The 23,385-nt window shown below is 27.5% G+C and overlaps 2 protein-coding genes across 4 annotated transcripts; one reads left to right on the forward strand and one right to left on the reverse strand.

The window, feature by feature from the left end:
• Positions 1-13,926: 13,926 nt before the first annotated feature.
• Positions 13,927-18,116, reverse strand: LOC122499076. 3 transcript variants are annotated; one of them, XM_043607149.1, is made up of 8 exons: positions 17,983-18,116; positions 17,453-17,585; positions 16,361-17,308; positions 15,729-15,872; positions 15,469-15,558; positions 15,196-15,279; positions 14,637-14,711; positions 13,927-14,005 (listed from the first exon to the last, which is right to left on the reverse strand). In XM_043607149.1, exons 2-8 carry the CDS (start codon positions 17,502-17,504, stop codon positions 14,001-14,003), a joined length of 1,398 nt encoding a protein of 465 aa, XP_043463084.1. In that variant the 5' UTR covers positions 17,505-17,585; positions 17,983-18,116; the 3' UTR covers positions 13,927-14,000. The 3 variants fall into 3 exon arrangements, with proteins under 3 accessions (XP_043463084.1, XP_043463082.1, XP_043463083.1); XM_043607147.1 differs by having other exon boundaries at positions 15,190-15,279; XM_043607148.1 differs by lacking the exon at positions 13,927-14,005 and having other exon boundaries at positions 14,596-14,711.
• Positions 18,117-18,743: 627 nt separating this feature from the next.
• LOC122499080 lies at positions 18,744-22,906 on the forward strand. Its single transcript, XM_043607155.1, has 6 exons — positions 18,744-18,810; positions 18,974-19,090; positions 19,283-19,424; positions 19,633-19,884; positions 20,852-21,011; positions 22,843-22,906. The coding sequence occupies exons 4-6, from the start codon at positions 19,761-19,763 to the stop codon at positions 22,895-22,897; spliced, it is 339 nt and encodes a 112-aa protein (XP_043463090.1). The 5' UTR covers positions 18,744-18,810; positions 18,974-19,090; positions 19,283-19,424; positions 19,633-19,760; the 3' UTR covers positions 22,898-22,906.
• The last annotated feature ends 479 nt before the right edge of the window (positions 22,907-23,385 follow it).

The following is a 23,385-nucleotide window of genomic DNA, read 5'->3' on the forward strand; positions in this document are numbered from 1 at the left end:
AGAGAAATTGGACTTATGAAAAAATTCCCTTATAATATTCTTATACCGTTCACACTTGTTCTGCCATTCAAATGCTGTAATACATTTTTCATCACCAGTCAATGATATTGTAGTAATGAGCTGACATTCCGCTGTTTTAATAAAGTTGTCAGATTCCCGAAAAAATTCATTGTACTCATCAGTGTCAATATGTTGACGAGACTTTTAGAAGATTTACACTTTGGCATCTTAAAAGCTAAATCTAAAAAAAATACACCTAAAACTAAGAAAAACTTTTAAAAAAAACCACCACCACCTTAATCCTAATACAAAATTAAAAAAAGCCTAAAATAGTAAAAAAGACCACAACCTTAAACCTAATACAAAATAAAAAAATAACTATAATAATAAAAAAATCAATAAAACCAACAAAAACTTTGAAAATTGACTGTGGAAACTCTGAAAATTGATTCTGAAAACCCTGAAAACCTGGAAATAGTTAGTTGCACCTTACAAGATGCAACTGATGATTGTGGCTCACGGTCCGCAACTTATACCCCAGTCCCCACCATACTCACTCCCCCACTACGCCGCACCCCACTAGTCCAGAGTCGCGCGCAACTCTACTACCACAGTATAATAAACGTTAACTAGTAGAATAACTTTAAGTTAACAAACTCTAAAAGGGGAATCGGTAAAATAAAAAGTAGAACCCTGACAGAGATTGCACAAAATTATGACAGAATTCTACCTTACCGACTGATGGCAATACTTACCATCGGTCGGAAACTTACCATCGGTCGGAAACTTACCATCGGTCGGAAACTTACCATCGGTCGGAAACTTACCATCAGTCGATAAATTACCTACCTTTTTAGTAGAGCATTACCATAAAAATCATTAAAGTCAAACACCAACTGAATTTCATTTACGGGTATGAAATTTAAAATCACCTACACCAACGGACTTAAAACTATGAAAATATAAATTCAAATATCCCTCCAAGGGAGTTTAAATTGGGTATAAAATAAAATGGCGCCATCTAACGGTGGCAGCCGGTACTAAAACTCGGTCGGAAAGGTAGAACACCTCCTCTAGGTCACTTAAAACTATGAAAATAAAAATTCAAATATCCCTCCAAGGAAGTTTAAATCGAGTAAAAAATAAAATGGCGCCATCTTACGGTGGCAGCCGGTACTAAAACTCGGTCGGTAAGGTAGAACATCCCCTCCAGCTCAACTCAAACTTTAAAAATGAAAATTCAAATATCCCTCCAAGAAAGTTTAAATTCACATGTGGCGCCATCTAACGGTGGCAGCCGGTACTAAAACTCGGTCGGTAAGGTAGAACACCCCTTTTAACCCACTTAAAAGTTTAAAAATGAAAATTCAAATATCCCTCCAAGGGGGTTTAAATTCACATGTGACGCCATCTAACGGTGGCAGCCGGTACTAAAACTCGGTCAGTAAGGTAGAACACCCCTTCTAACCCACTTGAAAGTTTAAAAATATAAATTAAAATACCCCACCAAGGCGGTTTAAAGTGAGAAAAAATAAAATGACGCCATCTAGCGGTAGCAGCCGGTACTAAAAACTCGGTCGGTAAAGTAGAATATCCCTACTAACCCACTTGAATTACCGACATCGGTCGGTAACTGAGCTAGTACCCGCCTAGCTATACTACTAACATTTCTTATTAAATTAAATGCTCTACACAAAAAATTATTCTTATAACGTGTAAAATTTTTTGAAGTAAGTAGAAATTTCTTATGACCAATTTTAATTGCATTTATTTTATTTTTTGTAATACTGTCTCATAATAGGGACAAAATTGTAAATTGTCCCATAATTGGGACCTTTACCTTATTTAATGAAAAAATATTCAGCTGAACAAAAGTTATAAATTTTTAAAAAAATGAAAAAAAATGTTTTTTTTAATTTTTGCAGATTGGCATAAATTTTTTAATTTATTAATAATATAAATGATTTTATAGATATATAAAAATAAATTGAATTAAAAAATAATATTAATATTGAAAAAAAATTATGAATTTTCCAAAAAATTCGAAATTTTTTTTTAATTTTGACATATTGCTGTAAATTAATCAGTCATGACTTTTGTAAGATATATATAAACAATAAATTTACAGGTTTTAAACATATTTTTATTAGAAAGGGAGGTATTCAATTTTTTCAAAAAATTAAAAAATGGAAAATTTCCAAATTTTATATTTTTTAATGTATATCTTTTAAACTCTTTGTAATTAAATATTACATATTATTTAGTCATATTTTAGCATAATTTTGAAAAAAATACTGTCCTATAACTATAAGATGGAAGTAAGTATAAAAATGTTTTTAATATCAAAAAATTGAAAAATTATAATTGACAGACCAATTACTATCAAGCTTAATTCAGTAGTATATTTGGGGTCTCTGATAAACTTTTGACATCAAAATAATGGAATTTAGAATTATTTGTTTATCCAATTAATCAAATAATGTTCAATTGCAAAAATTTCGAAAATATTAAAAATGGAGATTGTTTATGATAAAATTGATACTGCGGGAATTTAAGAATACCTGTGAGGGGCCGATTATAAATTACGTAACATGTTTAGGGGGAGGGGGGGGTTGAGAAAATGTTATCATATGTTACATGGGAGGGGGGGTCAATCATCATTGTTACGTAATATTTTTAAGGATTTAAGGAACTTAATCTCTTTATAATGGATAAATTTTTGAAAAGCTGTCCCTTGCCGACACTTTAATATAAGTAAAAATCGAATCATTTCGCGAATCGATTCTTAGGAATAATATAAAATTATTGTTAAAAAATCAATGTTATATTTTTGGTTGTTCAGTATGATTAATAAAATTATTCCTCTAAATGTTTTTTACATTTAACTTAATTTTGTATTGCTATTGTGCGATATAAATACTAAAAATATCAGTAATAAACAAATTTGTTTCGAAAAAAGTTAGTAAAAGAATATTTAAAAAAATTACGTAACAATGATAGGGGGGGTGTAAAACGATTTTGTTACAACTTGTTACATAGGGGGAGGGGGGGTTCAAAATTTCACTAAAAACGTGTTACGTAATTTATGGACGGCCCCTGATACGATACTTGCATTATGCCTCTGGGAAAAAACTTGGATAGTAAAAAGTTTCGTTATTTTAATTTTAGATTTTACTTTTAGGGATGTTTTAAGCATTCTAAAGGCAAAAGTTAAACAGGGTGACTATTATTATTTTTGTTTAACAAACTATCCGGTTTTTCCCAGATTTGTCCAAATTTTCCGAGGTGTATCTTTTCTCATCAAATATAAATTTTCTTGATAAGTATTAACAATTAATAAAACTACAAATGGCTACAAAAATTCACTTATTTTAGGAAAATACTCTTCGACGGGTTTTTGTTTTTACTAATACTTTAACAGGGGTTCTACCAACTGGAAAAAACGGGAAATATGCAGGAATTTAATTTAATCGGGAAAAACTGTGAATTCAGCCTGCAATATAGGTCTTATTTTAGATTTTAGCAATTATGGTACAATTAGTTCGAATTTGACTTCAGTATAACTCCAAAAACTGGTGGAAATTTTGGATTAACTTATAATACAATAATTAAATTTCTACAAATAATTGACAAACATTGTTCTCTGCATTTTAATTAATTAAAAATAAATTATTTGATGATAAAAAGTCAATCACTGATTTAAAATAGTAATATTCTTCTAATGAAATAGTTAATGGTAGCTAATTATGATTTTTTCCGGACAAATTAAATTCCCCGCTATTTCCCATTTCTCGAGACTGGTAGACACACTATTGAATGTATTTGTAGAAACTAAAACCCGTCGAAGACGGGTACGACGGATAGTAATTAATAAAAGTTGTTATAAGAAATTATTTGTCTTCAATTTAGAAGATTAACCCTTTAATGGCCAGTGGTACACATACGTACCACCTACTTCAATAAATCATAACTTTCTTAAAACTTAACGGATCAACTCCGCTAAGGTCTCATTTTGAAGGGGTGAGCGAAAGTAACAAATACATATGCCCAGGTGCGAAAAGTTGGTCGGGCCATGGTCGCGCCGACCAAGTGGATAGTCGTGCCGACCTTGGCAACCAAAGGTCGGCCGAACTAGCGAATTGTAACACCCGCCGTCCAGGGGCTGACATGGTCGGGCCGACTATGGCTGCCAAAGTCGGACCGACCAGGGGTGCCAAAGTTTTGCCAACCATGTGAAAGAATGTCGGCTTGACTTTGGCAACCATGGTCGTGCCGACCTTGGCAGCCAAAGGTCGGCCGAACTAGCGAATTGTAACACCCGCCGTCCAGTGGCTGACATGGTCGTGCCGACTATGGTTGCCAAAGTCGGGCCGACCAGGGGTGCCAAAGCTTTGCCGACCATGAGAAAGAAGGTCGGATTCACTTTGGCAACCTTGGTCGTGCCGACCTTGGCAGCCAAAAGTCGGCCGACCGATTGCAAAAAATTATTAATTATTTATTATTATTATTAATTATTATTATTCATTATTTATTTGTTTATTGTATACATCTTAACACTAAACGCAATCTTACACATAAATACAAATTAAAATTTCTAACGCTCGCAGGAATCGAACTCGCAACCTAACGCACCGAAGTCTAACACGCTAACCATTACGCTACGCTTACATGAAAGCCTAAGAACAAAAATGATTTTATAAGCTGCAACTTCAAACTGACCATCGGCCCGACTCTGGCCAAAGTCGGCCCGACCAAGTGAAATTAGGTTTTTTGCACTCTGGCTGCCATAGTTTTACCGACCGTCGGCCCGACTCAGGCCAGAGTCGGCCCGACCAATTGAAATTAGGTTTTTTAAACTCTGGCTGCCATAGTTTAACCCACCATCGGCCCGACTCAGGCCAAAGTCGGCCCGACCAACAGAAATTAACCTTTTTAAACTCTGGCTGCCATACTTTAGCCGACCATCGGCCCGACTCAGGCCAGAGTCGGCCCGACCAACTAAAATTAGGTTCTCTAAACTCTGGCTGCCATAGTTTTACCGACCATCGGCCCGACTCAGGCCAGAGTCGGCCCGACCAACTAAAATTAGGTTCTCTAAACTCTGGTTGCCATAGTTTTACCGACCATCGGCCCGACTCAGGCCAAAGTCGGCCCGACCAACAGAAATTAACCTTTTTAAACTCTGGCTGCCATACTTTAGCCGACCATCGGCCCGACTCAGGCCAGAGTCGGCCCGACCAACTAAAATTAGGTTCTCTAAACTCTGGCTGCCATAGTTTTACCGACCATCGGCCCGACTGAGGCCAGAGTCGGCCCGACCAACTAAAATTAGGTTCTCTAAACTTTGGCACCCATAGTCGGCCCAAACTTGGGTGGAAACAGTAACCAAAGTCGGCCCAACTTTGGCTGCCGACCTATTGGCAGCCATAGATGGGCCGACCTGCGCCCGACCTTCCAACTCTGGCGGCCGACCAAAATTCGCACCTGGGTGAATGACATTTTACAAAATACTACCTTTTATGAAATACACCCCTTCAAAAAACGCAAAAAATGACAAAAATTTAAAAAAGGTATAAATTCAAGAAAATTTTTTTTTCGGCTTTCAAAGTAACATATGTTTTAAAATATTATAAACTTTGTAAAAAAAATTAATAACAAAATTTTACCTCAGGGTAAAAAAAATAAATAAAAACTACCCCAAAAAAACGAAGCAATTAAAAAATCTGCCAAATTCGCTTAAAATTTGTTACTCGGGGGTTTTCGAGGTCGCTGTTTACGAATCCAATGTTAGTTTTCAAAAATTCAAAATGGCGAATCCAACATGGCGGACGATAAATTTAAAAATCTACCAAATTCGCATAAAATTTGTTACTCGGCGGTTTTCGGGGTCGCTTATTACGAATCCGATGTCAGTTTTCAAAAATTCAAAATGGGGGATCCAATATAACGGACAAAAAAATAAAAAAAATTTTATCAGATTCGCCTGAATTTTATAAAAAATTGTCCGAGGGGGAGGGGGGTAGAAGTTCTGAACTTTAGCGTGACACGCTCCACTTTGATTATTTCTTATAATTAGAGGAAATTTTTTTTAAAAAATTTGGATATGGGTTTTTTTAGATTTTTTCATGGGCTTTCGAATGGCACAGTCTATTTTCAAAAATTTTTTTATTTTGACACAAATTTAATTTATAAAACATTACATTGAACTATTTTCTGCATTTTACAGGGTTGAGACTGACATTAGAATAATATAATGTCTGTATTATAGTTTTTTTTATTTTTTTTTAATTAAAAAAAATTTTATTTTTTAAAATTTTTAACAAAATTTTTAAAAAAAATTTTTTTAGACTTTTATTTCTAATTTAATGCCTACTTTTTTTTATTTTCATTTCTTCACATTTTTTTATTTTTTGATGTTGAAAAATTTTCTCCAATTTTTAAATATTTCAAAATACTGATTTCGTTACATTTTCAAAACTGGTATTTTATTTTTGTTGGCTTTTTTACTTTAGCTGTTCTCGACTTTGTCTCTGTACTTTTTGATTTAGTGCCCTTATTTTTCTAATCTTTTGACTCGACAGGATATTCCTACAAATGACAAAAAATTGTTCCTTCACTGAAAAAAAAGTATTGAACCAAGAAAATTTTTCTTGGTTGAAGCAAATCGTGGGATTGAATACGGCCAAGACTATTAAAGTATTGATTCAAGAAAACGATTTTCTTGACATAGGATATTTGGGAGAAGAACATATATTCTTGATCCAAGAAAATATGGAATTCGACCAAGAAGTTAATCTTCTTATACGAAATATAAAATGTACTAAATGAATAAAATATTTTCTTGTTCTAAGAATATATATAGATGATTGAATTATTTTATTCGATTCATTCAATTTTTTGTAACGTTCGTTCAAGTAATTCAAGATTTAAATGAAAAAAACATTTATTTTGTGAGAAGAACAGATATTCTTGATCCAAGAAAATATGGAATTCGACCAAGAAGTTAATCGACTTGTACGAAATATAAAATGTATTAAATGAATAAAATATTTTCTTGTTCTTAGAATATATATAGAGAATTGAATTATTTTACTTGATTCATTAAATTTTTTGTAACATTCGTTCAAGTAATTTAAGATTTAAATGAAGAAAACATTTATTTTGTGAGAGAACGCAGATATTCTTGATGCAAGAAAATATGGAATTCGATCAAGAAATTAAGTAGCATGTAAGAAATGCAGAATATATTAATTCAAAATCATTTATGTATCAAATCAAGAAAGTATGTTCTCTGTCCGAGAAAATTTTTTCTTGATTTGAGAAAATTTATAGATTTCAATCAAAAAAATACTTTCTCAATACAAGTAAATTATTTACTTAAATTACCCCCCCCCTAACCTTCATCCCATCTTTTCTAATACTTAGGTCAAACATTTTTGTTATTTAATTAATTAACATTTATATTTTTTATTTAAATAATTGTTATTTTACATATATATTTACATTTAATTATTACTTAACACAAATACAACAAATATACCTTGAAAGAAAATTTTCCACGGTCGGAGGAATTGAACTCGGGTTGCACGCACCAGAAGCCGTCACGCTATACCACTATGCCATCTTAGCCTCAATGGACAGTTTTCAAAAACTGATATTTAAGTTGCATATACATTTGAAGAAAAATATTTTCTTGGATCAAGAACACCGGCATTGTGTTAAGTAAAAAAAAGTTTCAAAGCAAATAAATAAAATGATTCGATTCAAGAAACATGAATTCTCCAGACAATACTTTATTATTTCGCTTAAGAACATGATATTCTAGATTCAATACTCCTTGGTACTTCGGAAAAGTAAAATATTTGGTTGAAATAATTACATATTTAGTTCCGCCAAATACTAAATTGTTAATTCAAGAATTCTGTTAAATGCTAATAATCACTTGACACAAGAAAATGAATTTCTTTCTTCAAATAAATATGGGATTGATCGAATGTAATTTTTAATCAACTTGAAACAAATATTTACTTATATTAACCTTCGTATTTTCTTGAATCAGGATTATATGAGAGTTGAATTAAGTAAAAACTTTTTTAAAGGAAACAAAAGAATGATTTGATTTAAAAATTTTATGACTAATTCAACTAAAAAAATAAATTTTTTAATTCAAGAGAAATATAATATTATTTTAAGAAATTAAATGTTCTTGAAACATGGTAATATAGAAGTGCTTCAAGTGCAAGAAATGATTAGATTAATTAATATTTCTTTGAAACAAAATAATTTTTAATTGAGTTGAAACAATTATTAACTTATATTAATCTTCATATTTTCTTAGCTTAAGACTATGGGTGTTAGATTAAGTAAAATCTTGTTTTAAAGGAATCAAAAAAATGATTTAGTTCAAGATCTTACACTTAATTGAATTAAATAAATAAAATATTTCATTCCAGAAAATATAACATTCTCGCAAGAAATTAATGATTTTGAAACATGAGAATATAGAAATGCTTCAAGTAAAACAAATGCTTAGATTAATTAATATTTCTTTGAAACAAAATAATTTTTAATTGAGTTGAAACAATTATTAACTTGTCTTAATCTTCCCATTTTCTTGGCTCAAGACTATGGGTGTTGGATGAAATAAATAGTTACTTTAAAGGAAATAAAAAAATAATTTGACTCAAGATACCAAATGACTCAAGGTAAATTACTTGACGTGAGAACATGATATTCTTGATTCAATACTTTTTCGAGACTTGGCGCATGTAAAACAGTTCGTTTGAAACAGTAAGATATTTACTTATGTCAAACCGATATTTTCTTATTTCAATAACTTTGATCAATGCTCAAAATTACTTGACACAAGAAAATAAATTTCTTCCAATAAGAAAATATGGGTTTGTTTCAAATAAATCAGGTCAAGAAAATGCATTTACTTGATTCAATGAACTTTTTTTTCAGTGTTAAAATAACTTCGTTGGCTTTAAATTATGTGGAGTTTCTAGCATCAAAAGATTCAAAAAGTATGGGCACTAAAACAAAAAATGCAGAGACAAAGTTGAGAACAGCTAAAGTAAAAAAAAGCCAACAAAAAAATAAAATACAGGCATTAAATTAAAAATAAAATTGCAAAAAAATTTTGTTAAAAATTTTAAAAAATTAAATATTTTTTTTCATTTAAAAAAATAAAAAGAAACTATAATGCAGGAATTATATTGTTCTAATGTCAGTCTCAACCCTGTAAAATGCAGAAAATAGTTCAATGGAACGTTTTATAAATTAAATTGCGGCGCGACGATGTGATGGGCTATATTCAAAAATTCATTTCTCGAAAACAAAAAAAACGGTTTTTTGGAAAACAAGTATTTCATCAAAAAAAAGCTCAGCTTTCATTTAAAAATAAAAGGAAAAAGAAAAAATGGACCCAAAGATGCGAAAAATGAAAATTTATTTTTTCAAAATTTGTGTCAAAATAAAAAAAATTTTGAAAATAGACTGTGCCATTCGAAAGCCCATGAAAAAATCTAAAAAACCCATATCCTAATTTTTTAAAAAAATTTTTCCTCTAATTATAAGAAATAATCGAAGTGGAGCGTGTCACGCAAAAGTTCAGAACTTCTACCCCCTCCCCCTCGGACAATTTTTTATAAAATTTAAAAATATTTATCTGACAAGTTACTAACCTATAGGGCATATCATAAAAAAATTTGGGAATAATTGGACAACATTTTTTTTTGGGTGGACTTTTGACGTGATATCCACCATATCTGTGTCACTTAGAAACATTTTTTTATAATTTAAAAGCATTTAGAAGCTATAGATTTTTTTATCATTCACAAAAACTTTTATCAACAAGGGGTGGTTATTTGACCATAGGGTTGTTTTTAGAGGGTAGTTTACATTTACTATCATTACCTAGTCATCATAAAAATATTTTTTTGTATTTTCGAAACGTATAGAATCTATGGAAATTATTTTTTTAATTGTTCAAAACTATTCACAGTATGTAGGAATAATTATGAAATAGGGGTGGGTTCCAAGGGGGGTGTTTAACATTATTATCCATATTTGTGTCACTTAGAAACATTTTTTTATAATTTAGATGCACTTAGAATATGGGTGATTCTCCTGAAAGGGACCACTTCACGTGTCTCCAACATGAGGTTCATTATTTAAATTAATTTTTCATTAATATTTTATCAAGTTTAAATTTTTTGAAAAATTTATTTATAATCTACGAAGATTTATCTATCTTTATATAATCTTCTATTGCTTATATTTAAATTTCTTCCTATTTAAAAAACATATTTAATTTTGTCATCGAATTTTGGTTAAACCGAATGTATATTTTATAATTATATTTTAACGTATTTAAACAATTTCAACATATTTATGATATATATCAAATTAAAGTTTAGAATATAAGGATTATTTTTTACTTACATTTGTTTAAAATAAGGTAAAAAAGTTACCGTCAACTGGGGCTATTTTGTGCATCCGGGGGCTATTTTGTGCACGCGAGTTTTTTAATGAAAAAAATTATTAAAATGAATTATTTTAATCTGCTATTTTGTAAAATGAAAGTTTGATTACATGACAATAGAGAGCACTAAATGTTATTATTTAATTCTTTGGCAATTAAGAGGAAAATATTCCTAAAAACGGAAAATTTGTTTAAAAAATTTTGAAAGTTCGGAAAAATTATACCAGATCTTCTAGAGTTTTAATGTGTCTCATAAACTGTGTTAGATATTTGTTTTTAATTGTGTTGTGATGATACATACGTAATGCGCTAACTTTTTATTCATTATTTTAAGAGAAAAGTGAAAAAAACTGAAAAACCAGGATTCCATGGGGCTATTTTGTGCACCTAAAAAAATCAAATATTTTTCATAAATATTTTATTTAGTAAGTAAAGAAGATTCTGTTTATCATTTTTATACATTTTTGTCTTGCTTTTCTGTCAAAAAACTGTAAAAACGTTAATTAAAATCATTAAAACGATTAAAAGCTCTACCGGTGCACAACGTAACCTTAAAAAATGAACATTAATTAATGTTTATAAGTTTTTCAAATTAGTTTTAAAACTATTTTCTCGTTTCTCTTAAAATAACTTAAAAATCATATTAGATATTAAATTGTTATCTATTTAACCTTAAAAATATTTATTTCAAGTTTTTTAAAAATATCATTCAAAACCATTAAAAAAGCTTCTATTGAAATGATGTTTTAAAGTTATTTATAAGTGTTTAAACGATCATTTTATAATTATATTAGTATATTATTATAAAATATATATTAAAAAAGAAAAAAATTTTATTTACTATCTGCGTAATATACAATTTAAAGAAAGATTGTTAATTTTTAGTAAATCCAGATTTTAGCAAAATTTTAGTGCTTTATTTTACATTTTTTGTATAATATATCTACAAAAAAATTTTTACTAGGTCATTCTTTTTTTAATTTACTCTCAAATATATACACAAAAGATTTTATGAAACAGAAACGATTAAAAAAATTGTTTACGCAACATTATAGAAAAACAAAGTTCGATGCACAAAATAGCCCCATTCCGGGAGTTATTGTTTTTACGACTTTCAATGACTATAACTAAGACAAAAAAATTTTTTTCTTTGCAAAATTTATAGGAAACCTTCAGAAGGATGTCCACAACATATGTCAAAAGTTGATTTTCTTTATTCTCTTAATTCTGAATTTAAATAAATCTTTGAATAAAAAAAAACTATTTGGTGCACAAAATAGCCCCGGTTGACGGTATTTAAATTATTAATTAAAATAGTATTATCAATGAGAGTAAAAATTAAATTCATCTCCGAAGCCTCATTTTCTATATAATAACATCATATTTTTTAACGTTTTAAACATAATATGTAATCGATGTGAAAATATTTGATGATTAAAACTAAAAATATTGTTTAAAAAATTGTAATATTTTTAAAATTAGAAAAAATGAGAATTTTTTCATTAAATTATCAATTCATCTCCGAAGCCTTTTTTATATTTGATAGGCGTTTTCTTTTGTTTTTAATTTTTTAATCATTGTTTTGAAATATTTAACCCTCAAATTAAATTATTAATTTAATAAAAATAAAATATACAAGCAAAAAGTGCAATTAATTAAAACATAACAATTTCTTATTTAAAAAAAATATTCCTACCGAGTTTTTTTTACAAAATAATTAATTTAAAAGTTATAATTAATTATACTTAACCTCTAGAACACATGATAGTAAAATGTTCCTGGAGGTCTTATTTCTGAAAATTAATTTTGCGCAACTTATATTTTTATCATTAAACATTTTCTAAACTTATTTATGAAAGAAAAGTAACAAAAAAAGAATAATTTGATTTTTTGGAAATTCAACAAAAAAAGGGTCCCTTTCAGGAGAATCACCCATATATAGATTTTTTTTAAATATTCACAAAAACTATTATCGTCAAGGGGTGGCTATTTGACTTTAAGGGTGGTGTTCAAGTGGTTATTTATAATTATTTTTTATTTTTGAACAACCAGAGAATATTTATAAATAATTATAAAGCAGACAGGAGCTAAAAAATATTTAATTTATCACTTAGATTAATTATCAATTTTTTTGGGTAGTAATATACGTTAAGGGTGGTTTTAAGGGGTGAAACATGTTAAAAAAATGTTTTTCTCATATTGAATAATAGAATAATCGAATTTACTAAACATTATACATTTATAATAACGGCAAAAAACTCGGCCATTAGAGGGTTAATTAACAATCATCTATAACATATAGATGATTCTTGGTATTGTAACAATCGACATTCATTTTGTGCAGTTGTTACAATAATTTATGCGAATCGTTTTTTCGTAGAATCGTAAGTTTGCATAAGCGTAATTAAATAGAATCTGAATATTGCCGAAAATCTTTTTGATAGAAATCTACTTCATCAGAATGTACATGTGTTCGAATATTATAATTTACTAGAAATTCAACTTATCCGGGGTGTTTACGAGATGTTTGTTTGGAGCGAACTCCGGGAGCGAAGTGGTTGTCAACCAGTATTAATCAAAGTTGATTGGTTTAAATACGCAGCGCAAGAGAAGAATGCGAGACAGGCTTTAATTTTTAGTGATTTTGAGGTAAAAGGTTGTGTTTTGTAAGAAATGTAATGAGATGAGGTTGCGTTTAAACCGTCTTGGCATTTGTAGCTATCGCTCCATCAAGGTTAAGGGAGCGAGGAGAGAGATATTTTGAGCGGAAATTAATGTTTCAAATTTTTAAATAATAGAAGCGGAAACTACAATAAATAATTATAATATAAAATTTTTGACTTATTTATTTAACAAAAAAATAAATTATAAATAGTTTTCATACATTCATTAGGCAAAAGATAATTTTATAAGTTTGCAGATAACGCAAATAATAAATTTAATATTATACAAAAAAAGTATTCTAAATTGATTTATTGTCAGCATTAATTAGTAAGTAAATTGTTTAGATAAATTAGTATATAAATAATTTACTTCACATGTATTATTTTTTCTATAAAATTGTAACAAAAATGTAAACATTTTAAAAGAAGATTAACGTTTAAGCATTTCTAATAAAAAATTGAATTAATTGTTTTTTAATCAAGATTCAGTGGTTTAAAAAAAATTTAGTTTATTTTCTGTTCATTACTTTTATAATAATACTTTTAAGAAGACTTTTTTTAAAAACTCTAATTGTTATTAGTTGATGTCATTTGAAGTAATGAGATAAAAATAAAATTTTGCACAAAAGTATGGAATAAATGAAATAAATCAGAACAGTTCCACTTTCTATATAAAGTAACTATGAATTCTTGTGAATCAATAATTTTATTGATTGTCTTAATTATTTATTTTTATTAATTAGGAATTTACAAATATTGCATGTTAAAAGAAATACATGAAAAATAGGTGGAAGAGTTTTTACTTTTTTCCCTCTTTTAGTCTGTTACTCTTTCGTAGTGCCACTGCTGGTTCAAACTTATCAAAAAATCAAAATATTTTAATATTATTAAAAAATAAGTATTATTTTAAATGTTAAATAAATTTTCTTCCACAAAATTTTAAAGTATTAATTCTTAAGTAATTTTCTTTTTATATCTTATGATTTATAAGAGAAAATTACCATTGCATAAAAAATAAAACTTTTTATTGATAACTATTTAAAAGTTACTACAGTAGAGACACCATTATCCCGATTAATAGATGCAGGCATCTATCCGGATAATCGAAAAAAGTACAAAATAAACGAAATTTGGTTAGAAATTTCAAAAGATTTACATAAACATTTTCTTAAATCATACACGGAAAAAAATATTCACCTGGAACAGCTACAAATTTTGCTAGATTAGCCAAACGTTTAGTTGTTTCAGTTAAGACTTTCACTATTTTAGAGAAACTTATCGCTGTTCCAGATAAAATTTTTTTCCGTGTAAAAATACATTAAAACGCAACGTTTCGTATGGAAATTCAAAAATTTAAGGTATTAAATGCTTATAAAATTTAAAATTAAAAACCAAAAAAAAATATTTGAAATTTGTCCGGATAATCAAAAATCCGGATAATGGGGTCTCTACTGTACTACTATTACTACTTACGAAAAGTTACTTACTTTTACCCGAAGGAGCCAACTCCATTTTTTCATTTACTTTTGAAACGGTTACTTCATTTTCTTTTCTCTGCACACCTGAAATTTCGAAGAGAGAGAATTAAAACATAGAATAATACTTTGGGAGCGTTCATAAACTACGTAGACCTATTTTTGTCATTTTTTGACCCCTCCCTCCCCCTGCGTAGACTAACGTAGACTTTTGATGAATCCCCCCCCTCCCCCCGTGTGTTACGTAGTTTTTTTTTCAAACTGCATATTTAACTATATTCGCATTAAAAACAATTAAAAATTAAATTAAAAACAATGTCAAATATTCTGAATAAAATATATTATTCTTGGCATATAGCAACATTTAACAATGGCGACGGGTAGTAAGTTTGCAAAATTAATTTTAGCTTATATGTATTAACTACGTAGTAAGAGTCGATCTCCCCCCCTTCCCCCACGTAGACTAGCGTAGACTTTTTCCGAACCCCCCCCCCTCCCCCTTAGCATGCTACGTAGTTTATGAACGCTCCCTTTTATAAAATATAAAAAACTTTTATATATTTACTATTACATTCATTGGACGATTTTTGTGCTGACACTTTTCTCCTTACAGGAGTACTCAAAATAGTTTTCTTATTTTGTTTATTCTGTGCATCTGTAATTTATAATTTTCTTAATGTAATAAATTTTAAGTGGTGTTTAAATACTAATGTAATAAATTTCACTGTACATAAATTACAACTGTTTTTAAAACTTTAGATATTTGACTATATAAACAAATAAATTTATTCGGTTAAAGAAATTTGTATTTAATAAAATATATATTAAAAATTCTTGTTCTTACTGTCAGAATCCTTTGACGATTTCTCTGATGGCATTGTGTTCATTTGAGAACTATTTAAAGTGGTTGTTTCTTTTTGTTCTTCCTGTCCATCTGTAAAAGTTAAAATTTTAGTTTAGCATTTTTTTAAATGTATTCAAATACCACTAAATGTAAATTTATTTTTACAGATTTAAACTGCTTTTATCCGTCACGTATAATTTTATAAATAAGTCTTAAAAAATATTCTTAATTAAAGAAAATTACAAATTTTGTATGCTTACAATCGACGTTTCTTTCACTCGAAGTTGAAAGTGGAGGCTTCCTTTTTTTGGAAGATAATCCAGTTTTTGTCGATTCAATAGATTCTGATGTCGAATCATCATCATCATCATCATCAGATTCGTCACAATCATGTGCTTTTTGATCTAAAAATTATGTTATATTATTATTAATTAACACACAAAAATGCAATAAATAATATTATTCTAAATATTATTTTTCATAATAGAATATATCTTTCGATACATTTCAGCTAGATATCTTAATTAACAATAATATTTTCATTTTATTAGAATTTATTTTAAATTTCTCAAAATATCTCAGATATATTTCCTGAGCAATTTAAAAAAATTTATTTCAACACAAACGTTAAACTTTAAATAACAAAGAACATGAAATATTTCTGTATTTTATGAATTTAGTAATTTTTTAAAATTTGAAGAGTTAACATTCGAAAAAACTTACAAAATCAAAAAATTTATGTATATATATTTTTTGTGATTTCGTTTAAATAAAAGTTTTGAAAAATTAAAAACAATAGTTCTATAGAATAAATAAGGCTAGGAAATTGTTGTAAATCAATATTAATCTCAATATTTTAATTTATTATAAAATCAAATTAATCCAATTTTACCTGGTTTTCTTTTTAGAACTCTTTTATATTTTCCTCGGATTCCTGTTTCTTTTTGCACCTCTGATGTGGTAATGCTTATAGGGTATTGTGGTCCGAAAAACGTATTAACACTTCCCGTTCTAAATGGTGTAATTTGTTCCGAATTATAAAATAATGGATATTCAGAACTGTCAGTGTCCGATCTTTCATTCAATAAATCTAAGAACATTGCTTCGTCAGTTTCGAATAATTCCGCAAATTTAAACATAATTTTTTCTCGATATTCTAGTGTAAATGACTCATCAAATACTTCCATCAAAGCTTGCAATATTTCACGATTTGAATAAATCGTAAATGAACAAGTCGCAATAAATAAAACCGTACTTTGTCGGTTACTCAGAGTAGTATTTCCCTTTGTTTTGAAAGCTATATCTTTTAAAATTGACAATGGAATTAATTCATTGTTTTCAAAACATTTGTAAATTTCATCTTTATAGATCCATACAGCTCTTAGAAATAATTTTAACAAGAAAGGATTATCCATTAAACCTTTTTTTCTTTTATTATTGAATAAACCACTTTCTGCTTTATGCATTAATGTTTTCTCTTTATTTGCATAAGTGTACGGCAGTGGAATTGTGGGATCTGCAATAAATTTGCGGTACTCCAAATTTGGCATTTTCAATCCGAATTGCGCGAAACCTTTTTTCAGAAGCAAATTAAGCTGAAAAATATCTAGCGGATGCAGTGCACAAAATAATTGAACTCTGTTGCAAGGATCCAATATTCCAACATCTGTTAAGATTTTATTCAAAATTTTATTTAAATAAGGTCTGCTTAAAATTTTAGCACTTAATAATAATTTCAATTGGCAAGAAATTATATAAAATTGAAACAATAAATCTTCTTGATCATAGAGACATCTGTTAATATAATTCTTGAGAGAATTTTCTTCTTCCACGTTTAGATCTGAAAAAATATCAATACTAAAGAAATGTACTTTCTATATTATTCTATTAAATCACGACAATAATTAAGATACTTTATTTGTAACGACATTAGTAACTTAAATATTTCCTTTTCCAAACAGGTAAAGTAAATCTTTATTCATACCTTTCAATAACCTTTCAACATCCTGGATTTTTTTTAGGGCACTTTCTGTCATCTCCAATATTTTATAATCTGCCTTATGAACATTTTAGTATTTATCGTCTCCTTTCTTTTTCAATAATTTGTCCGACATTTTCTGCAAAGAAAATAAATCATTGAGGTAATTATAAAAACGTTATTTAATTGAAAAATCAAATTACATTATATATCAGACTCGACGATAAAAGGTACTTAATATTTTAATAATAATTTTGAAATGATAATAAATAAAGAAAATTAATTTTCTGTGCAAATTAATGATATTTTAATCCTTATTACATACAAAATATTCAATAAAAATTGTACATAATACAAAAAAACATTCAAACAATAACCTTATTTAATTTAAGACATTAAAAACAAAAACTTGAATTAAAGAAAAATATTGACAAATATAGCATTATTAATAATTTCGGTAAATTTTTCTCTCGAGGCGGGTTATATATGATTAAAATTTTATATAATTTATTTAAATGAAATAAAAATTTACTTACGTAATAACTGAACTATAAAAGAAAATATTTATTTTCTACAGCTTTCAAGAGCACAAAAATTATTTTCTTTCTTCACAATTTTATGATAGGTAACCTTTTACACTTTGTGACTGAATGTACCGATTGCACTAAAAAAACCAGCTTCGTCCCCTGAATTTCTCTGAACTAATGACGCATTTACAAAGTTAAGGCACGTTGTATGCTGGCATAAAGCGTCATCGGACAGGCCAAAGCAGAATAAAAACGCAACCTTAATCGTAGCCGCAAACGTAAACGGAATGAGTTCCAGGAGGATAAACAATACACCTACCCTTCTTTAATTCATTCTTTTCTTTGCAATGACGAATCCAGCTGTTTTCTATATTCTGTCATTTCTTCTGCGTGTTCTATTTCCGTATCACTTCTTCATTTTGTTAAGGCCTTTAAGTACAACGTACAATAGATTCGCGAAAGTTGTTTACGAACGAGATAGATGAAATAGAAAAGGGCACAAATATATATCTCTGTCCTTTTCTAACACATGCTTTGCGTTCGTGAATGACGTTCGCGAAGTGGTTGTGCTTAGACCTTTACTTATGAAAAGATTGTTGTAGAAGTGCCTTTTACATTATATATATGTTGTGTGAAAACTTTGTGAATACCGCAGACCAAATAACTCAATTGTACAGCTGTATATTTTAAGTGATTTTGTGGATAAAGAAAAAAATAAATACTGTTTTCAGTGTTGAAATGTATTTAAAACTTTGAAGGAGGATATCGGCAAATCATCAACATTTTATTCTTTTATCTATTTTCATACTCGAGATTTTTTGAAAAAAAGGTTTTAAGGTTAGTTTTAATGTCATATATTTACTTACATTTGTTTAATATATTTATATATTCAAAAGTTTTTCGACGATGTTTTTACAAAATAAATTCATCAAATTTTATTGATTAATTTTATATACAAATATTACTTGGCATTTTTTAAAGAATTTTTATTTTTTTTAAGGAAAACCATTAATCTGAAAATGCTGACAAACGGACTTGAAGAAAAATAAAATAAATGTTTGCCGATGATTTGATCAAAGCGTTTATAGTTTCTCCAAATACGATAACTCATTTAAAGGTAATATTGATGTAATATTGTTCAGTCTCTTATTTAAAAATTATGTAACTTGATGATTAAATTTAGGTTTCGAATAACCTTATTTGATTTTAGACATTGAAAAAGAAAGCTTGAATCGAAAAAATAAGGATGACATTCAATACTTTCATTAATTAGAAAAATTGTTATTTATAAAGTTATTTTTTATTTCAGGAAATAAAAACTTAGAGTATGATTTTACTCAAATAACGACTGCAGATGAATTTTATTCGAATCCAAACACAATTTGTAGTGCGTTTGACTTGAGTATTTTAATTTCTATTATTGAGATTATCTCGGACAATAATACTTTGAGGTATTATTTTTTTACTCTTATTTGTTTTGAACTTCTTTATATTCTTTTGAAAATTGAGAAGTCGTATGCCAATAATTTTAATTTATTATAATCGCTTGTAGTATATGGAATTTCAATTCATTTGCTCATAATTTATTCTTGTAAATGTCTGGTATTCTACTATTTTCTTCAAATTACTTTTAGTATTTCATTTTTTTAATACTTTCAGAGAATTTCTTGCTGAATTAAACTTTCGTGGAACTGGAATTAAGTCTTATAACGATATGTCAGAAAATATAAATTCAAATGTTCTGGATGTATTTGCAAACCCAGCAATATTAATGGGAATATTTGATAATGTTTGGCGATAGCAGTCGAGTAAACATTCGTCGAATTATATTAGCAAAAAGAAAGAGAAGAGAGCATCATCCTAAAATAATGAACTACTTCGAGGAAGTGATTCCTTCATATCCACTATCAGGTATTTATAAGAGCATATCACTCGAAGGGTGTAATGACAAAAGGGAACAAGCGACAATTATATGATTTTACTGAAAGCGAAAAGAAAACATTTAAAAATTCTTCTGATCATTTCAGAAATAGCAATAAAAACTTTTTTGAGTGATTATGCTTTATCAGTGGAAATTCATTTTATTGTAATAAAAATACTTATGAATTGTCGAGAAAAATAAGTAAAAATGGGTCGCTTTGGGGTTACAGCAAATGGTCATATTTTCTTTCAACATTAATAATTAAAAAATGTACAATTTAAAGAATAACTAGGAAATTAGTTTTCTCATATTGAATTGACGAATTTAATAAAAAAAGTTTGTTTTAAAAAAGTTGTTGTTCCTTAAAAATATTATGAATTGAATATAGTTATTTTAAAAGAAATAGTAATACTCAATTTTTCAAATGCAAAATATAATTAAGAATATATGAAAATGAAATAGAATTATAATATTCAAATTTTTTAAAATTCTCTGAAAATAAAAATATTTCCACAGAAGTATGAAATTTCTAAACAAATTTTGTCATGTAACTATTCTATTTCTGAGAACAATATTACTATAATTTTGTACACATTTCTTTAAAGCATAATTAATTGTTTAATTCTTTGTAAATAGTTTTGCGTATAATATAATTCAAATAAATCTTCTGTTTTAGGTCCCTAAACTTGGCATCGATGCTCAATATCGAAAGCTATATTCTTTTCTATTTGAGTTTTTATTTTATTTTTATTTGATTTATTTTTATTTATTTACTTAATTGTAAGTAATTTTACTTCTTTCATTCATCTAAGAAGTAGAAAACTTTTTACAGGTACTTTTTCCAAGCCAAACCTTGGAAAAAATATTTTTCGATTATCAGCGTCGAGTCCAACTTTGGGGTCCTTCTATTCTTCATATTAATTGTATCAATTATTAAGTATGATTTTTTTACTGTAGATTTTAAGGCGCATTTTAGAATGTCGCGGACGACATTTGAGAAAATTATTCAAGATATTGGTGGCAATTTACAAAGAAGAGGTGATCTTCCGAATGCTTTATCACCAGAAAAACAATTATGTATTGCAATGTGGACATTCGCCAATCAAGAAGTTTATAGGTGTAGTAATTTTTATTCTTAATTATTGTAAGTTTTGGTAATCTGTTGTCAGTTTGGAGTTAATATATATTTGCTTCTTTGTTTTTTAATTATTTTAATCATTTTCATTTTCAAATGCTATGAAATATAAAATTAATGTATTGAAAAACATTAAATTCTTGCGAAGTATTTATTACAAGATTTAAAAGAAGAGTAATTCTATTATATCTCAACTAAAGTCGTTACCGACTAATTTTTAAAAATTATAATATTTTTCAGAATTGATTGTAAAGGTGTGAAGATTACTGAACAAAAATAATTTGTCAAATATTTGAAATATTTATTGTAAAATAAGCATGTAAAAGTAGGGTAAGTCACATACTTTACTATGAAAATGTAAAAGAAATTATTGGAATTTATTAAAAATGACTTTATTCATTATTATAATTTGATATTGCCGCGAAATTCTTATAATTTTTCATTTTATCCAAGACAGTTATTTACATTTGGAATATCTAAAATGGTACATAGAAAAAAGTAGAGGTTTGGGCTAAACATTTGGAGGGACTAATCGTTTATATTTGAGAGTTAACTAATGAAAAACACTAAATATTTAAATACATGGTATTCAAATTTAATGAATTATATGTAAAATCCTGTGTACTTTTCAAGTGCAATTATTTTTAGACAATGAAACGGTGTTATTTTATAAAGAAAAACAAATTTTTAGTTTCTTTAAAATTTTGTTTTAAACTTGTTTGATATGATTAGTATTAAATTATCAATTATAAAATTATCCATTTATAATAAATTAAATGATTATTAATAAACTCCAATAATTTTTTTAAACATTTTCATAGTTAATTATGTGATTTCTTTAAGGGGTGGGAGGAAGGTCTGTTCGGTGGAAAAAATGCATGTTTTAAGAATTTTTTGGACGATACGAAAAGATAATTTCTTTTATCACATTGCATATATACTGAAACATTTTTTGACAATATTTCTCTAAATTTTGATAAAAAATATTAAGAATTGAGCGAGGTAATGTGATTTTTCTCAGGCGCCTCCAAAATATTTAAAAATTTAAAAGCTAACAAATTACAAATGTTTATTTAATAAAAAAACATTAAACATGAAGTCTGCACCAACGGAAGTAAAATACTCATAACTTCATCAACTTTGCTCTGATTGACTTGAAATTTTAACATAATCTTCTGGAGATGTTATGCATTCATTTAAAACAAATTTTCAAAAATGCAATAAAAAAATTTTAAGACTTTAACCCACCCCTCAATATTTTGTAATAGACAAAAAAGTACCAATTTTTGAGACATATACTTTAGATGCTTATTGTGCAATAAATAGTAATAAATCTTTAAAATATTTTTGTTGTTCAGTGATCCTAATTTCTTTACAATTATTCCTGCAAAATGTTATAATTTATGTAAATTAGTCGGCGACGACTTTAGTCTTAATATAATGGAATGTCCTAAAAATTAAATTCCTCTAAAGAAATTTTAAAAATATTTTTAATTTTTAATTTTTTTTAAGTTTTATTATTTATGAAAATAATACAAGTTTATTCTTCCAAATTCAAAAAGGTTAATAGTATTACTTTAATTTTTTCAAATAATTTAATACTGCACAAGAATTTTAATAAAATTTTTGAAAATAATGAATTGCTTTTGTAGAACTTATCTAATTTTTTTTTAAAACAATGTAGATTTTTTAAAATAATTTTAAATAAAATTTTTAAAAGTAATTAAAATTTACGAAGAATTTTTATCTAAACTATTGAGAATAATGCAATTTTAAATTCAGGTGTAATAAATATTATGTATTTTTTAATTAGATCAATTGCAGACCGTTTTGGTGTGAGTAAAGACACTGCATGGAATAATTATTAAAAGATGAGATGTGATTAAGTTTTCATCACATTGGATCAAATAAATTCAATTGAATATTAGCGTTGTTATCAAAATTTAACTTTTTCTTAGGAGATATATTGAAATATATTGCAAAATAATGTTTTTTATTAAAAACTAATTGTGTAATAAATTAATTAAAAATTATTAAAAAATGAGATGTGATTAAGTTTTCATCACATTGGATCAAATAAATTCAATTGAATATTAGCGTTGTTATTAAAATTTATCAAAACTTAACTTTTTCTTAGGAGATATTTTAAAAATATTGAAAAATAATGCTTTTAATTAAAAATTAATTGTCTAATAAATTAATTAAAAATTATTAACAGATGAGATGTGATTAAGTTTTCATCACATTGGATCAAATTAATTCAATTGAACTTTAGCGTTGTTATTAAAATTTATCAAAACTTAACTTTTTCTTAGGAGATATATTAAAAATATTGAAAAATAATGTTTTTAATTAA

Source organism: Leptopilina heterotoma, unplaced genomic scaffold (assembly GCF_015476425.1).
Source record: "Leptopilina heterotoma isolate Lh14 unplaced genomic scaffold, ASM1547642v1 Lhet_165, whole genome shotgun sequence".
Classification (NCBI taxonomy): Eukaryota; Metazoa; Arthropoda; class Insecta; order Hymenoptera; family Figitidae; genus Leptopilina; species Leptopilina heterotoma.

What these genes read in the sequence shown, in the direction of transcription:
- LOC122499076 (XM_043607147.1), bottom strand. Translation starts at nt 17,504, where the DNA reads ATGACAGAAAGTGCCCTAAAAAAAATCCAGGATGTTGAAAGGTTATTG. An exon ending in AGTTCTAAAAAGAAAACCAG is followed by an intron (nt 15,873 to 16,360) that starts GTAAAATTGGAT and finishes CATAATTTTTAG; the next exon opens with ATCAAAAAGCACATGATTGT. An exon ending in ATCGTCCAATGAATGTAATA is followed by an intron (nt 14,712 to 15,189) that starts GTAAATATATAA and finishes TCGAAATTTCAG; the next exon opens with GTGTGCAGAGAAAAGAAAAT.
- LOC122499080 (XM_043607155.1), top strand. Translation starts at nt 19,761, where the DNA reads ATGTTTGGCGATAGCAGTCGAGTAAACATTCGTCGAATTATATTAGCA. An exon ending in TCCTTCATATCCACTATCAG is followed by an intron (nt 19,885 to 20,851) that starts GTATTTATAAGA and finishes TTTTTACTGTAG; the next exon opens with ATTTTAAGGCGCATTTTAGA. An exon ending in GCCAATCAAGAAGTTTATAG is followed by an intron (nt 21,012 to 22,842) that starts GTGTAGTAATTT and finishes TTTTTTAATTAG; the next exon opens with ATCAATTGCAGACCGTTTTG.